At 54.0% G+C, this 15587-nt stretch overlaps 1 protein-coding gene across 1 annotated transcript in view; it reads right to left on the bottom strand.

Moving 5' to 3' along the window:
• Positions 1-5456: 5456 nt before the first annotated feature.
• The window catches only part of KCNJ5 (potassium inwardly rectifying channel subfamily J member 5), a 31896-nt gene continuing 21765 nt past the window's right edge, over positions 5457-15587 (bottom strand). The window contains exons 2-3 of the mRNA XM_028528425.2: positions 13852-14799; positions 5457-9937 (exon numbers count right to left, since the gene is read on the bottom strand). Coding sequence (XP_028384226.1) covers positions 9615-9937; positions 13852-14788 — 1260 coding nt within the window. The 5' untranslated portion in view covers positions 14789-14799 and the 3' untranslated portion in view covers positions 5457-9614. The remainder of the gene's footprint in view (positions 9938-13851; positions 14800-15587) is intronic.

Below are 15587 nucleotides of genomic sequence, written 5' to 3'. Positions count from 1 at the left end.
CTCCTCCTGATCAAGCCCTTCTTATGCTTTGGGACTCAGCCCCAAGCCACTTCTGCAGACCGGGTAAGGTCCCCCGATCTGTGCTTTTAAAACTTTCATCACCCCATACACCTCTCTTTCAAAGGACTGGCCCAAAGTGCATGCGTACATTCGCACCGTGTGAATTTATTAGGTTAGTGCTTGCCTCCCCCTCCAACATCAGTTCCTCGAGGACAAGGACCGTGTCTCTCCAGCCTACGGTTGGGACTCCAGTCCCAAACACAGTGCCAGGCCCACCGTGTCCCCCGGCAGAGACTCTCACTGAGGTCTGTGTGCTGATGGGCCTGTGAGGGAGAGGCCTGCGGTGCAGGCTCTGCAGAAGTCCCCTGTGGGCACGGGCTGCTGGCTGGGCAATGCGGCCTCCCTGCTGGCCACCTGCAGCGATGCGGACAAGAGGGCTTCGGGAGGGCCTGCCGGCAGTGGCGTTTTCCCAGGTCTATGGATGAATGGCTGTGGTTTCTTTGTTTTTGTTCTTTTTTTTAACTTGCAGCATGAAAAACATCCAGGGAACTGTGTAACACCAGAAAAAGGGAAGCACAGATCCAGTCCATGCCCGTGGTCCAGCTGAGAGGAGCTCAGGAAAACCCTCACAGTAATCAGACTTGCTGTGTGCAACTCTGAATACAACTGTGAACTCTGTACTCATCACGGATGGTAAGCCGCCAACAGTTAAGGTTAAGTGTTGCTGGTTGACCAGTTCTCTGTCCATTAGAGTGATGAGCATAAACAAGACCTGATAGGGGTGGGCGTGAAGCATGTGAAGGTTTTTCCTGGAGTTTCAACTGTCTTTTAATGGCATATTTTAAATGTATAAATCATTAATTATTTGATGACAAATTACTGATTTTATAGACAAAGCCTGAATTTTGAATCCTTTCTCTGAATAATTTTCATGAATATACCCATGTGTTTTTTCCCAGTTCTTTCCTCAAGGACCCAGCAGCACAGGCATTTATCTGTGTCTATGCGCCATTGAGACCATTGGTCCGAGAGGCCAGCTGGAGCAATCCGTTTGAAACCCTGCACCCGGCCTGGCTCTGGCTCCCAAAGAGCAGGGGCCATCCCCTGATCAAGCCTGTTTCCTGGGTTCCTGGCAGGATGCTCGGAACACAGAAGGTGCACATCAGTGTTTGCTGGATGAGTGAGTGAGTGAGTGGTTATGAGTTAAGTCTGGGCTGAGAGGGTGGCCAGGGAGGACTTCTGGACACAACCGAGTCCCACTCCCTGAACTCTTCCATCCTGAAAAGGGTTGATTTGTTGTCTTATTTTTAAAATACAACCTATTTCTTATACAGAGGAGGAAGGAATAGTGAGTTTCAACTGATGGGGGGTGGGGCGGGCGCTGCTATTCTTGAAGGAGCTTTAGAAGGAAACATCAGTGAGTGTGAGGCATTGAGCCATGGGCGGTGGGCAGGGCAGGGGGCAGAGTGTGGGCCACCTGGGGGTCCATGATGCCCGTGGGGAAGAGAGATTGGGAAGGGGAAGACAGCTGGACTTCTTGGGTGTACCCAACCAATCCCGGTTTCCCAGGCGTTGTGTACCCATCATACACATGAGCAGTTCCTCACAGAATGAAATTTGGAAACTGTTACGGCTTTGAGAAGAGACTTGTCTTCTCTTGCAGCCGCACCCTGAAAAAGTGTTGCAGTGAAAAGAGTCCGCTACCTATTTGAGACTATTGCAGAGTGAGCCACCAAGGCCAGTGCTGCGTGCATCAGGAAGGCGTTCCGGAAATTGCTGTGGAGCCTGAGGGCAGCAGGGCCACCCACAGAGGAGGCTCAGTGAGGCGGTTGCCAGGCGCAGGTGGAAAAGCCCTCCAGCCGACCTGGGGTGTGGTTTGTGGCACTTACAAGGGTCCTCACACATCTGATCGGTGTCTGACATGTAAGATGTGCAATAATACTTAAAATGAATTTGATCAGAGTGGCTCAGAAAGGCTCCTGAGCATACAACTTGGAAATGTTCATAAAGAGGTGTTTAGAGTGAACTGTGGCTTTTCAGTCTTGGAGGCCGAGGTTGGGTACAGCCAGATCGAGCAGCTCAGAAAGTGTCCCCACCATGTGGCTGATAGCCTGGGAGCCCTGGGGACTGAAAGGGCGGTGTGCCCGAGCCCACGACTGCTCAGCGTAGAACTGGACAGGGCCGCCCCTCGGGTAAAACCATCCCACGGCGTGCAGCTGCGCTAGGAGCAGCATCCACATTCACAGCTGCACCGCCACATCCGCAGGGCCTGCCCCTCTGCTCCCTGTCCCCTGTGTTGTGCGGCAGCCTCCCCGGCCTGTCCTTCCCTCCTTCCACCCCAGCACATTCACATTCACGCCATTCCCTCCGCCCAGAATCAGTCACTCCACCACTTCCCCTGATTAGCTCATTCCTGCTCTTATTTAACGCCTCTGCTGGGGGCACCTCCGTGGAGAGACAGTCCCCAGGTCCTTCCTTAGGCTCACCCCGCTGTTCTCCACCTCATACTTGGCTTGCTTCCTCCACAGCCCTTGCTGCAGATACTAGCCTCTCATCTGTCTGTACTTTTCAGAGGCTCCTCACTCCCCAGCAGCCAGGAAATTCCCCCGGGGGTGGGGTGGCGGGGAGAAGGTCTGTCTAGGTCCAGGCTGAGGCCATAGCAACCGTTTCTGCTCCTGGCACGTGGAAGGTGCTCGGTAAGTATTTGTCCAAAGGAGGCCTGTGTGGGAAACCTGAATCAAGGAGAAGTCAGAGATGCTTTGAACATTGTTTGGAGTCAGCCTTGCTTTCTGACACAACCAGCTGGCTGTGTGGACGCCTGACAAAGGTCCTGAGGCCTGGGGGCAGTGATCCGGACGGATGGCCATTGGACTTACGGCCAGGTTCTCCTGCTACCGTGGTCTCACTGGGATTCTGGGAGACAAGAGAGCAACAGCTCCATCCTTTCATGTAACAGGATGCTCTTCTTTTACAGGAAAAGGCTGTGAGGCCTCTTGAAGATGGGCCTGTCCGTTGGGCGGAGCACCAGCCCCTTGCTTCACGTGAAGAGCAAGGGGGTGAGGCCCCCACCGTCCCAGTCCCTGAGTGGGGACAGCAGGGGTGGGGGGAGTGTGGCGGCCACGTTTCTGCCCATCGGGGTGTGGTCTGGGCTCAGCAAACACTTCCCCTCCCGCCCATCTGCTCCACGGACCAGGCCCAGCTGGCCTCTTCCTCGTGGAGGGAAACAGATGGCGGTGAATTCCTGAGTGACAGTGACCGATCTCTTCTTCTGGTTCAGAGAGAAAAAGTCACCGCTGTGAAGGTTGGCTGACTGCGTTCTCCCCCATGAGAGTGTTTATCTAAGAGGCAATTTGGAACGTGACAATGACCTTCAGTGTGTGCTTGTGAAGGGACCCTGAATGCCTGCGCCCATCACCTGCTTCCTTACCACCAGCAGCCTCGCCCCGCTCTGCCTTCGGGGTCCCCACGCAGGCTTTTGCCGCTGTGCAGAAGGAAGCTCAAGGCCGAGTGCGCTGAGGTGCTCACCTTCTCGTTAATTCCATCTCTGCGAGGTGAGGTTCTGCCTCAGCGAAAGGCAGCTAGGTCACTGTCACAGTGCTCTGAGTAACTGTGAATAGTCCCTTAGAGGGACAAGCCAGCGACATTTCTGTTTCTGAAGCTCCTCCCTAGACATTTACTTGCCATCAACAGGCTTTATGGCTGGCATCGTGCAGGGTCTACAGGGACATCCGGGGGTGTGTGTCTCCGGCCGGTCCCCTGCCCAGAAGAAGCAGTCTGGTCCCTTGGGGCCAGGGTGGGTTCACTGAGGGTGGTGGTCAGATTTTTGCTTTTGATCAGGAATGCGTGTCTGGTTCTCCTTCCCCAAACTGCAACCCAGGTTTGACCAGCAAACCTGACCTTGGAGGGCGCCCCCTCCTGCCCTCTGACTTGGTGTCTCCCTTCTGATGCAGAATAGTCTTTGAATTGCAATTCACAGCCAAGAGTCCCCCCCACTCCCCCGCCCCACAGGGAAGCAGCCAGCTATTCCTGGAGCCTCCTGGCCTTTGCAAACGTTTTTATTTTACACGACCAGCGTGAAGGCAGCTTCGCCCTTAGGATTCCCAGGTCCTTTTGCAGATGCTCACTTAGCGGCCCTGCACCTGCTTTGGCCTGGGCCGCAGGCACTAATCTGCTTATACCTTGCTATAGGTTGGATGTGTGTGCCCCCCCAACTGAAGCCCTAACCCCTCAAGTGATGGTAATAGGGGGTGGGGCCTTTACCAACTAGGTCCCGAGGGTGAAGCCCTCCTGAATGGGATCGTGACAGCTGGTTAGAGCGTCATCCCAATACACCAAGGTCGTGGATTCAATTCCCAGTCAGGGCACATGCAAGAAGCAACCAATGAGTGCATAAATAAGGAAAACAGCAAATTGAGGTTTTTCTTTCTCTTTCTTTCCCTCCCTTCCCCTCTCTCTAATCAGTAAGCAAAACAATAAAAATAAGAAGAGTCCCTAGAGTGCCTTCCTTTCCATCACGTGAGGACACTGAGAAGATGGTCACCTGTGAACCAGAAGCAGGCCCTCCCCGGGCCCTGGATCGGCTGCTGGTACCTTGATCTTGGACTTCCCAGCCTCCAGAGCTGTGAGAAACAAGTGTTCGCTGTTTAAGCCACCCGGTCCGTGGGATGTTTGTACAGCAGCCCAAACTGACTAAGAAGACAGGCCTGGGCACCCTGGGCTGGACACGGGAGGCCTCCCATACACAGCAGTGCTGTCTGCCCTTCACAGCCTAAAATACTGCCTCTCAGGCTAAGCCCAAGCCCTGGCAGGCCATTTTACCCTTTCGGAATGATTTAAGTGAGAGATCTTCGGTTAACCTCTTTCGTAAATCTGAACTGTTCAATTCCCATCGGGTCGACTAGAGCAGAAGAGAAGCCAATCCGAAATCCTCTACTACTAATGACATTTTCAACAGAGACCTTTGGCTTTAACTGCAACATCCCAGCATCCTTTGCCAATACCGTACATCACAGCTTCTTCTACACCCTCTGCGTTATGCGGTCACACCGACCCTCTCACTAGTTAATGCCACGAACATGGACTGCTGGTCCAAGGGCTCCCTAAAGCAAGAATTTTCAGATACTTAATTATTTATGTAACGTAGATCTGAACATGTAACATTAAAGAATGTGCGGAAATTGTCTGGGGGACAGAATGAGTGAGCTAACCTAAGAATCCTCATTGCTTGCATTCTCTGCATTTCTGGTTCCCTGTCCCACACTTTGCCCACCGAGCCCTGACTCCTGGCCCAGCCTCCTCACTCGGTTTCCTCCTCCCCACCTTTGCCCACACAGTCACCCCAACACTGGTCTAGATGTTGCTACCTCATTTTTAGGCTGATGCAAATAAGAAGGCCGAGTTTGCTTCAGTTGGCAATGAACTTCACTGGGAAGCCCGTGGTCATCTATGGAGTCTGGTAAGATCAAACCCACTTTATTGGATGAATTTTTAGCGGTGTAGTGGTGTTCTTTTAATGAGAAGATTGACAAATCCTAAACAGGGAGAAAGGTTGGACATGGCAGTTTAAGGAGGCGTCACTGGCAAAAACCAGGCCAAGTAGAACGGGCTCCTTCCTGAAGCAGTGCAAGTCCCCATCCATCGCTCATCACAGCCCATTCGTTCTCTAGGAACCAGAGGGAGGTGTTCCCAGTTGTCCTGCCAGAGGGGAACCTGCTGGTGGATGGGAGCTGATGCTCCACAGCACAACACGCATGCGCCCGACGATCTGAAGGGTCGGGGCGTCCTTATTCCTGCTGCCGCAGCTCGGGAGACGTGCCTCCGACGGACGTGGGGATTAAGCAGGATGATGGCCCATCTGTGTTTGTTCAGGAGGCGCTTGGCACCTGTCATTGTCTGTGTGGCCTTGAGCAAACTAATTAACCTCCCTGAACCTCAGTTGTCTCGCTGGTAACAAGGGGTTCTAAGGGCTTCTCTGCAGTGCTTTAGAAATTAAATGCAGCCACCTGGGTGTGAGGTGCCCACCCACAGCTGGGCACGTGGTGCTGCTGCGTGAATGGTGTGTGCAGAGGTGCATTTTGGAGCATGTTCTTAACAGACAATAGGCCAACTGTTTTTGTTTTGGGAAATGTCAATATGAAACATTCAAGCTTCCATGGCTCCTGACTCACAGACACAGACCTGCTGGAAGGCAGGCCGTGGGACAGGAATGCGAAAAGAGGTGCCCAGTGGTTACAGATCATGGGAGGGAGGGTGCTCCCGGGACACACAAGGGCTGTTTCTCCCCCATCAAGGTCAACGGCTACAGCTGTGATCTCAAAGCAGAAGGATGAAATGACAAGAGTGGGCTCTGACTGCACAGCCAGGGTGGCGTCTGAATCACGGGCAATGCCCTTTCTACCTGGCCTGGGAACCGGGTCCTCTGGGTAAAGGTGTCAGCACCCGTCAGGTGCCAGATTAAATGGAGGAGCAGAGCAAGGGGGAACTTACCTTCCCCTGGGTCTTGGGGCCTTTCCCTTACAGGGCATATTTATTCTCAGAGAGGAAGGATGTAGACGCTAAGGCAGGAGTCAGCTCTCAGTGCTTCGGGGTCTGAGCCCAGAGATGACGCTTGGGATCTGGGAGACGTTGAGGCCTCTGGGAACTCCCAGTGGCCCCGCCTCACAGCCTGGCTCAGCTCTCCGTGGCCTGTCAGAAGTAACGGGTGGACTCCAAGCCATGCAACTCGGGGCTCTGGCCCACGGGGACCAGTGTGCCGGCACAACATGTTCAAAGTGACTCGCTGAAGCTCTGGCTGTCATCAAACTTTGCACTTAGTAAGTCCATGTGCATGCAAGAATTTCCACAAAATGGTCTGAAGAACTTTTCAAGTTTTGATTGGATCGATGAGCCATGAAGGAGGGTTTTCTAGGCATATGAATGGCAGTCTTGCTTCTGTGTTTCCATGAGAGAAAGCTGCTAACGTGCACGCTTGGGTTAGTGCGTGACTAATCCCCATACACGTGGGCTCTGGTCTATGTGGAGCTTTAGATTTGGGCTGCGTTGCTCTCTTCCTCTTCTGTGACCTTTCCGGCTTTGGTGGTTGGCAGAGAGATGTGATTTGAATTTGTGGAGGCCAATTCGGATTGTCTCTGCAGAGACAGAGAACTGGGAGGCATCTCGCTTGGCCAGCTGGGCATGCTTCCAATCATAAACGCAGGAGGCAGGTGAGAGGTAGGCCCCAGAGCAGCCACCAGGCTACTTTCACCTGTGGCTTCCTGTCCTTGCTCAGCGGCCTCACTGAGGGCCAGAGCCTGCAGGCACTGAGGGGTGCGACTAAGGCAGGCTGTGGATCTGGTTGGGGGCAAGGAACTAGTCCTGCTGGGCAAGCCCTGGGTCTGGGGGGCCTGGGTCAGCGCTGGCACAAGAGTTTCTGCTGCAGTTCCTCTCGCCCCAAGGCCTCCGATCTTAGTAGTGGGCTCCCCACCTTAGAGTCCTAACTGCAGGCCATTCCCAGTGCAGAGATGCGGGCTGCCAACTTCCTTTTCCCGCTGAGGGCAGGGTTCCAGCCCCTGGCATGACCTGCTTCACCCCGGATGGGTGCCTGAGCCCTGACTCAGCACTGTGCCTCTGGGGAAGACCCCTGCTTCCTCACTGCTTCCCTGTGCCCACCTCTCAAGATCCAGCTTGCGTGCCCAAGCACCTGGCCCCTGAGGGGGCCAGCGCCTGAGACCCAAATGCAAGTCTCTTTGCTCTGCTCTAACTCTCCACCTCACTGCAGCTTTGCTCTTACTGCCAGGATTGCACTTCACACTGCAGGCAGGAGAATGCTTCTGTGTCCACAGGCCAGTTGAGAGCTGTGAAAATTTTAGGTGAGGCCTGGCCCCTGTGGCTCAGCTGGTTGGAACATTGTCCTGTAAACTAGAAGATCGTGGGTTCGATTCCCAGTCAGGGCACAAGGCTGGGTTGCAGGTTTGGTCCCCAGTTGGGGTGTGTGTGAGAGACAACCAATCCATGTTTCTCTACCTTCCTTCCCCTCTTTCTAAAATCGATCATGTCCTTGGGTAAGGATTTAAAAAAGAATTCTGGGTGAGGCCTCCATAATTCTGTGACTGGAGAACATTTGAAATCTCTCTCCAGGTCTAGGTCAGCTAATCACAAGTCTGTCTGCCCCAACATACATCAGACAAGCTCCACCCATCCACAGGACAATCTGCACTGTTGGTCTGTCCATCCGTCCATCTCCCTTCGGTGCCGTCTGTACTGGAAAAGCAACGCCCTCTGAAGCTGTCCGTTTTAAGGCTCCCCTCTGCTCTTTCCTCTCTTCATGTTCACCCCCTCCTTATTCTCCCATGATTCTCCTCCCCTATGTTTGCAGGATGGGACAGGCGGCTCTTCCCACCCCCTCCCTGGGCATCATCCCTGCTCTCCCAGCCCCGCCCCCTTCCCTGACCCCTGGGTGTGGGAGGGCTGGCCCAGGGGCTACTGGGACCAGCTGAGAGTTGGTCTAGCCTGGGCTTGAAGGGGATGCTGCCTCTGTGGTCGCCTCTCCTTTCCGCCCCCACCCCCTAATTCGCTGGTTAACAAAGATGTGGCGAGTCCTGACCTCAGATACCTCAGCGACAACTGGTGCTGATGCTTATTTTAAAATTCTAGTCGCTTGCCTTTCTCTCTGCTTTCTCTCCCTCTCTCTACACTGCCTGGCGCATCTTGTCCTCTGAAACGCAGCTCTCTCTCTCTCTGGATCAGCCACTGGCTCATTTTGAAAGAAAGTCACAGTGAAGGTTAGAAGCACTTGGAGATTCCTGGGCTGAAAGTACAAAAAAGAACCAGCTTCGGGGTTCTCCCTTCAGTGGGAGGTGCAGGGCACAGCGTGACGAGGGACGGCCTGCACCCTGCACGGGCTCGGAGGTGCCCTGTGGCCTGGGCCACCTGAGTAGCCACACTAAGAAGGTCGGGTGCTTGGGAGGCTACGTTTGACAGGTAGAGCCCAGCAGAGGATGAGCACACACCCTTCACAGGTAATGGGAGAGATCGCCCAGGGCCTTGTCCTCTGCAGCCCCCAGAGTGACACCCTTGGTCTCGGTGTGAAAGAAGTGCCTGCATGGCTTGGCTCCAGCCTAACCCAGGAGGCCCACGACCTCGGCCTAGGATGAGTGTTTGAGTCTCCAGGAGGGCAGAGTCTCTTCTTGAATCCATGATGAGCCTTAGGCTGGTAGGAAGGAGGGGGAGGGGGTGACTGTCCTCTCTAGGTGTCAGCCCCCGCCAGCTGGCCCATGAGACCCGAGAGGGGAGATGATTTGGGGCCAGTTGATAAGGATTGGTGTGTAAGGACAGAGGCCACTCTGTCCCCTGCATTGCAGGGGGACCCATCCTGGCCTGGCCCTTAGCCAGCGCTGACAGGGGCTGGGAGAGAGGAGGCAGGATTGCCGTGGGGGCCCAGGCAACAGGCCACCTGTCTGCAGAAGCCCTGAGCTGGGAGGTCTGGGGGCTGGATAGACTATTCCTCCCACAGAGCCCTGATGGCTTCTGGGCCCCCAAATACCACACTCAGCTGGTCCACCCTCCCTGACCCCTGTCTCTGCAGCGTCGGAGCTCACAGAAGCCAGAGAAGGGAGGATGTGGGGAGAGCACAGCCCTTACACCAAGCCCCTGGTCTCCCGGGACCCATTCAGCCCTTCGGGTCCATCCTCTCCATCCTGTTCAGCCTCTTCCTCCAACTCTGCTTTAGCGATGCTTTCCAGCAGGGGGCTGCTGGGGGGGTACTGGAAGAGCTGGCCTTCCTGCTTCATTTCTGCCAGCTCCTTGGCACAGCAGCTGGGAGTGTTGGTCTCATAGGTATCATGGAAGGTGTTGTAGTCCACCTCATAGAAGCCCTTTTCCAAGGTGAGGACTGGTGTGAATCGGTGGCCCCAGAGCACCTCTGTGTCCATGTAGGAGCTTCGCGCTTGGCAAGTCATGCCTGGGGGAACAAAGGCACAGGTATTAGGACTGGTCACAGCCGTCCATCCACCCAAGTATCCGATTATCCATTCATCTGCCCATGTGCCCATCATCAATTCATCCATCAGCCATCTATCTATCTTTCATCCAACCAGCCAGCCATCTAGCCATCCAACCATCTGATCCTTCATCAAGCATTTGCTGAACATCTACTTTGTGCTAAGCATTACAGAAATACAAAGCTAATAAGAAATAGTCCTTGCTCTGAAGGAGCTCAAGGTGTGGTGGAGGCAGAAAATAAGTCAAATGCAACATTCTGGCATAGGTTCCTAGAGACTGGAGTGGATAATTCTGAAACAGCTAGAACTAGAGACATGGTTCCCAAAAACAACATTAAGGTCCAGAAGACTGAGACAAGAGTCAGGAAAAGAGTTCGAACAAAGATAAATTCAGAGTGAGCAAACGCAGAGAAGCTGCTAAGCATTTAGAACACATGGAGATTGTTTTGGGTAGACACATATGGGCATAAGATTTTTTCCTCTTCCCTTCCCTCCCCCTCCCTGCCCCCGACCTCTCTCTCTCTCTCTCCCTCTCTCTCTCTCTCTCCCTCTCTCTCTCTCCCTCTCTCTCTCTCTCTCTCTCTCTCCCTCTCTCTCTCTCTCTCTCTCTCTCTCTCACACACACACACACACACACACACACACACACGGAGCTTGGCTCCTTGGTTTGGGCATGCCCCAGTGCCTCTGCTCCCCATCCACTCAGCCCTGGCATGCCTGTGCTATTTTTAGGTGTTGCTTTCTCTCCAGAGAGGAAGGGCAGCTTTGTTTATGGACGAGGATGCCTCTGTGCTTAGGGTAGCAAGAAAACAGCTTTCTGATACTTAATCTTCTGGTCAAGGAAGGTGTGCACAAGGGCTCCTTGGGAACTGAAGGAGAAGCCGCTCCAGCTTTGGCCTTTCTTTGGAGGGGGGTGTCGTACACACCTGTTAGGTCAAAGGCTGCTTCCCACCACTGCGTGCCCCATACCTGGCAACCCCAGGGCAACCCACGCACTTTAGGCTCCGGCTAGTAGCCAGCTCTCTTCTCTGGGGTTGGGGGCTGCCTGGGTCAAGCCCTGCCATTTAGTCTTCTTATTGCCCAACCCCCAGCATCAGCAGAGCTGCGGGGGCCCGAGCTGGGTACCGATCAGCCAAGAGCAGCTGGGTCAGAGGTCTGCAGGTTGTGGGCTTTAAGGAAGATGGCCGGACAGGGCCTCCACAGGAGCCCAGTAACCACACCTCTGGGGATCTTCCTGCTCTTCTCTGTCCCCCTTCCTGGGTGGACTGTGGGTGACCCTATAGCTAGAGACGCCACCTGTGCCCTTGGCAGTCATCTTCCAATGAACTTGGAAAGGACGGAGGCCCACTGAGGTGCCAAGCACCATGCTTTTGTTATTTCACTTACACATGTAACCCCCACCCACAAGGCAGGTCTGGCCGAGCTGTGCTGCTCGGACCTGGGCCTGAACCCACAGCCTGCAGGTTCAACACATGTGGCGATCAAACCACTCAAGTCACTGAGATCAGAACAGATGTGGGGTGGGTGTGGCCTCCTCCCTTCATCTCCTTGGTCTCCCTGCAGCCCCAAGGACAGCAGCAAGGGTGACTCAGGTCACTGATGGGGAGATGTCAGCCAGAGAGGGCAAGTCAACTGCAGGCCACTGGCTTGGAAAGAGACGAGAGGAAGGAAGCTGGCTGGGTGGGCTCAAAATCCACTTCCCCGGCATCAGGTGGCAGCGAGGGTGGCCGGAGAATGCCTTCCTATTTGTCCCCACATGTCTGATCTGACCCTTCGTTTGTGGCCTTGGAGTTGAGCTCCTTCTCCAGAAACTTGGCCTGCATTCTGGCCCTGAGCCCAGTGTCAAGGGAGCATGACCTCTGGGCCCCAGCCCTGCTGGAGGAGGCCTCCAGCATCCCCACTGTCCTCAGCCCCAGGGGCTCCTGCAGCTGCCACCACATGCTGCCTGGCCAGACTCTGTGTGGCCCAGCTGATGGCCAAAGCCTGGCTGCACCAACCCTTGGAGCCCCTTTGCACCCCAGCCAGGTCCCTCTGGCTGCACATGGGAGAGGGTCTGTGGCTACCCTGTAAGCCTCTTCCACCCAGCAACCAGCTTTCTGAAAGGCGAGGGAGTCTCCTTCCGCCACCTTTGTGACCAGTGCCTAATATTTAGGGGGCAGTGTGGTGTGGAGGATGGAGGCTCTACGTTTGTAAGTGAGAAGCCTGGCTGTGACCGCTTCCTCTCTGCAGGAGCTGCCCCTGCAGATGCCTTGCCTGTGAAATGGATGGAGGCTGGCCCTGTCGCACTGTGGCAAAAATGAGCACAGTTTTTTTACAAGTGAGTTTTCTACAAATGTTCAGTTTGCTCAGTGAAAAAAAAAGAGAAAAGGGACAAGAGGAGGGGTGGGAATAAGAAACCGGGTGCAGGTTTTGCAGGAGGGCTCCTTACCCCTGGAGGTTCGGCCAGTGTGGGGGTGGGGATTTGGACTCTTCAGGCCTGGGGCTCCCTGAGTGCTCCACTATGGCTGAGGGGTGGTGGACACTCAGCGGCCAGATGCCCGTCAGAGTGCAGAGCTGAGCAGGGAGGACCAGGCTGGCTGTGAGGAGGGCGTGGTGTGGTCATACCTGGGTGTGGGTACAGTTTTCTGCACACCCAGTGCTCACAGAGCCAGATGCTGGGAGCAGGGTAGGGGGGATGGTAAGCCACACAGCCCCTCCCACAAGTCTGGGGCACGGGTGTCTCTTCGAAGAGAGGATTCTGGCACTTGGGGAGTCCTTGCGTTTGGGAAATGCCACTCACTCTCTTCTGCTCATGAAGCAACGCACAACATGTGAAGACACCATCAAGTCCTGCTGTTAACAACCAGGTTCCTTTGTTTAACCCGGTTGAGGCAGGAGATAGTCAGGAAGGAGGAAACTCCGGAGGTGCCCCAGGGCTAAGATAAAGGATATCCATACAAGACAGAGACCCTGTAAGACTGGTTGTTCCTGCTTTTTGGAAAAGCGCTGAATCGTGGTGACTCATGAATGCACCTGCACAGAAGACACTATATGACCCCTGCTTCGTTATAATAGCATTATACTAAATTAACATTGTGGGACTCCCCTCTCCGGTGGCCAATCAAGGAAAATCATGGGAGACCACGTGCACAGTAGCTTTAAAATACAACTACTTGTATATGCACAATAGAAGTCAGCCAAAACTAGCCAGGAAGGATCTGTCCTATAAGAATAGAATCCCTCCAGCCCATGAGGTCAATCTCTGCTCAGAGTTGGCCCACTCCCATGTTCTGTGGAGTGTACTATCACTTAATAAATCTGCTCTCTCTCATTATGCTATAAACTCTGTGTGTTTGGTTCAATTCTTTGTGATCACCAAGAACCTGGTTGCTGGTGCCCACCTGTGACACCTTGGGTCCCAAAGTTATTTGATCACACAGCTCTTTTTGGGTTGACACCTGCTCCAGGACAGGAGGAGGCCAGCGGTGTAGCCTGTTGGAAAATAGTGGCAGCCTTGGGGTCCCTGCCTTGATGTGCATCTTTGCCCTACAGCTTAGTGGCACTCCTCTGTGACAATTAACTTGCCTGTCTGTGCCTCTATTTCTTAGTCCGGGGTGTAAGAAACGCTATGGTATCTCAGAGGGGTGTGGAGTGCATACACGAGATCTTACACATTTATAGTTAGAACAGTGCCTGGAAGTTGGACAGGCTCAGTGAACAGTAGCTGTTGTTATTACTCTATTCTGAGCAACAACACTCCTCACATCATGACTTAGGCATTGGGCTGGTTGACCCTGTCATGTCAGGGTTCTCAGGCAAGAATTTCCATCTTCTGGAATCCCAGGGGCTTAGGCTCCTGGGCATTGAAAGGGCTGAAGAAGGTGAAGCATCTTACCTGTGGCCTCCACCATGCCTTCTAGAATGACCACGATTTCAAACTCCTCTTGATGTAGCTGGGCCCGAGACATCTCCCAGAAAGGGCTCTTCTCATTGATCTCATGGGAGATGATGAGGGGTGACACCAGGAAAAGACGGTCATCCCCTGTGTCAAAGCCCACGTTAATGTCAATCTGGTTCAAGGGGATGAATTCCCCTTCCTTGGTCTGCCGGGACTTGATGAGCTTGGCGCGGATGGAGGCCTCCACGATATGGGAGTTCCTAAGGTCCCCCACGCGGAACATCAGGCAGAGCTTCTCGTCCCGCATGGAGATGACCGCGTGGTTGGAGAACATGAGGGTCTCCGCCCTCTTCTTCGGCTGACTGATCTTGACAAACATGCACCCCACCATGAAGGCGTTGACGATGGAGCCCAGGATGGCCTGGACCATGAGGAGGACGATCCCCTCCGGACACTTCTCCGTGATCACGCGGAAGCCGTACCCGATGGTGGTCTCAGTCTCAATGGAGAACAGGAAGGCAGACACGAAGCCACTGAGGTTTTCCACACAAGGAATCCATTCTTTGTCACCAACATGGTCCAGGTCGCCTCGGATGTAAGCGATGAGCCACCAGAGGAAACCAAAGGTCAGCCACGTGACGGTGTAGACCATGGTGAAGACCAGCAGGTTGAAGCGCCACTTGAGGTCCACCAGCGTGGTGAAGAGGTCGGTCAGGTACCGGTAGGTCTCCTGCACGTTGCCGTGGTGCACGTTGCACTTGCCGCTCTTCTCCATGTAGCGCTGGCGGGGCTTCTTGCCTTCCGCCAGCAGGCGGGTGTGGTCTGTGGCGATGGGGAGGTCATCGCGTGCCTGTTTGGGGATCTTCCTGGGGTCCCTGGGAGTGACTCCGATCTCCATATTCTGGCTCATAGCATTCCGAGAATCGCCAGCCATAGCCAGGACACCTGAGTTAAAAGAGACATCGTCAGTGAAGTGGGCTGTTCTCATCCCCAGAAATGCAAGACTTCAAGGTCATTCCCTCCTCCGGGCTCTCAGAAGCCTCTCAGCTAGTGCACAAAAGATCAAGTGTTTAAACTAGTGAAAGAGCCCTCGCTGGTGTGGCTCAGTGGGTTGAGTGCTGGCCTGCAAACCAAAGGGTTGCTGGTTTGATTCCCAGTCAGGGCACATGCCTGGGTTGCGGCCAAGTCCCCAGTAGGGCACGCTCGAGAGGCAGTCACACATTGACATTTCCTCTTATCATAGTCCATGTATTCTTTTTAAAACATTTATGAATTTTTTTAGAGAGGGGAGGGAGAGAGAGAGAGACAGAGACAGAGACAGAGAGAGAGAGAGAGATCAATGTGCGGTTGCTGGGGACCATGGCCTGCAACCTAGGCATGTGCCCTGACTGGGAGTCGAACCTGCGATGCCTGGTCCGCAGCCCGTGCTCAATCCACTGAGCTATGCCAGCCAGGGCCATAGTCCATGTATTCTATGTGGACTGTCACTTGTATCCACCTCAGCCACCCACCAGAGTAAGATCTAGGCCCCGCCATCATGGAAAGACTGTCTGGTTTGCTTATGCATCGTGTTTATTTCTAACAGTCTCTTTCCCTGCTTTGGAATGTAAGTCCTGCAAGGGCACAGTTGTGTCTGTTTTGATCACAGCCTGGTATATTCTATGTTCTCAAAAAGTGCTCCTTGAGCTTCTTGAATAAGCAGATAAATGAATGAGAAAACACCCCAAAGAGGT

This window comes from Phyllostomus discolor, chromosome 13, assembly GCF_004126475.2.
Source record: "Phyllostomus discolor isolate MPI-MPIP mPhyDis1 chromosome 13, mPhyDis1.pri.v3, whole genome shotgun sequence".
NCBI lineage: Eukaryota > Metazoa > Chordata > Mammalia > Chiroptera > Phyllostomidae > Phyllostomus > Phyllostomus discolor.
This window is presented reverse-complemented; position numbering and strand designations above follow the sequence as displayed.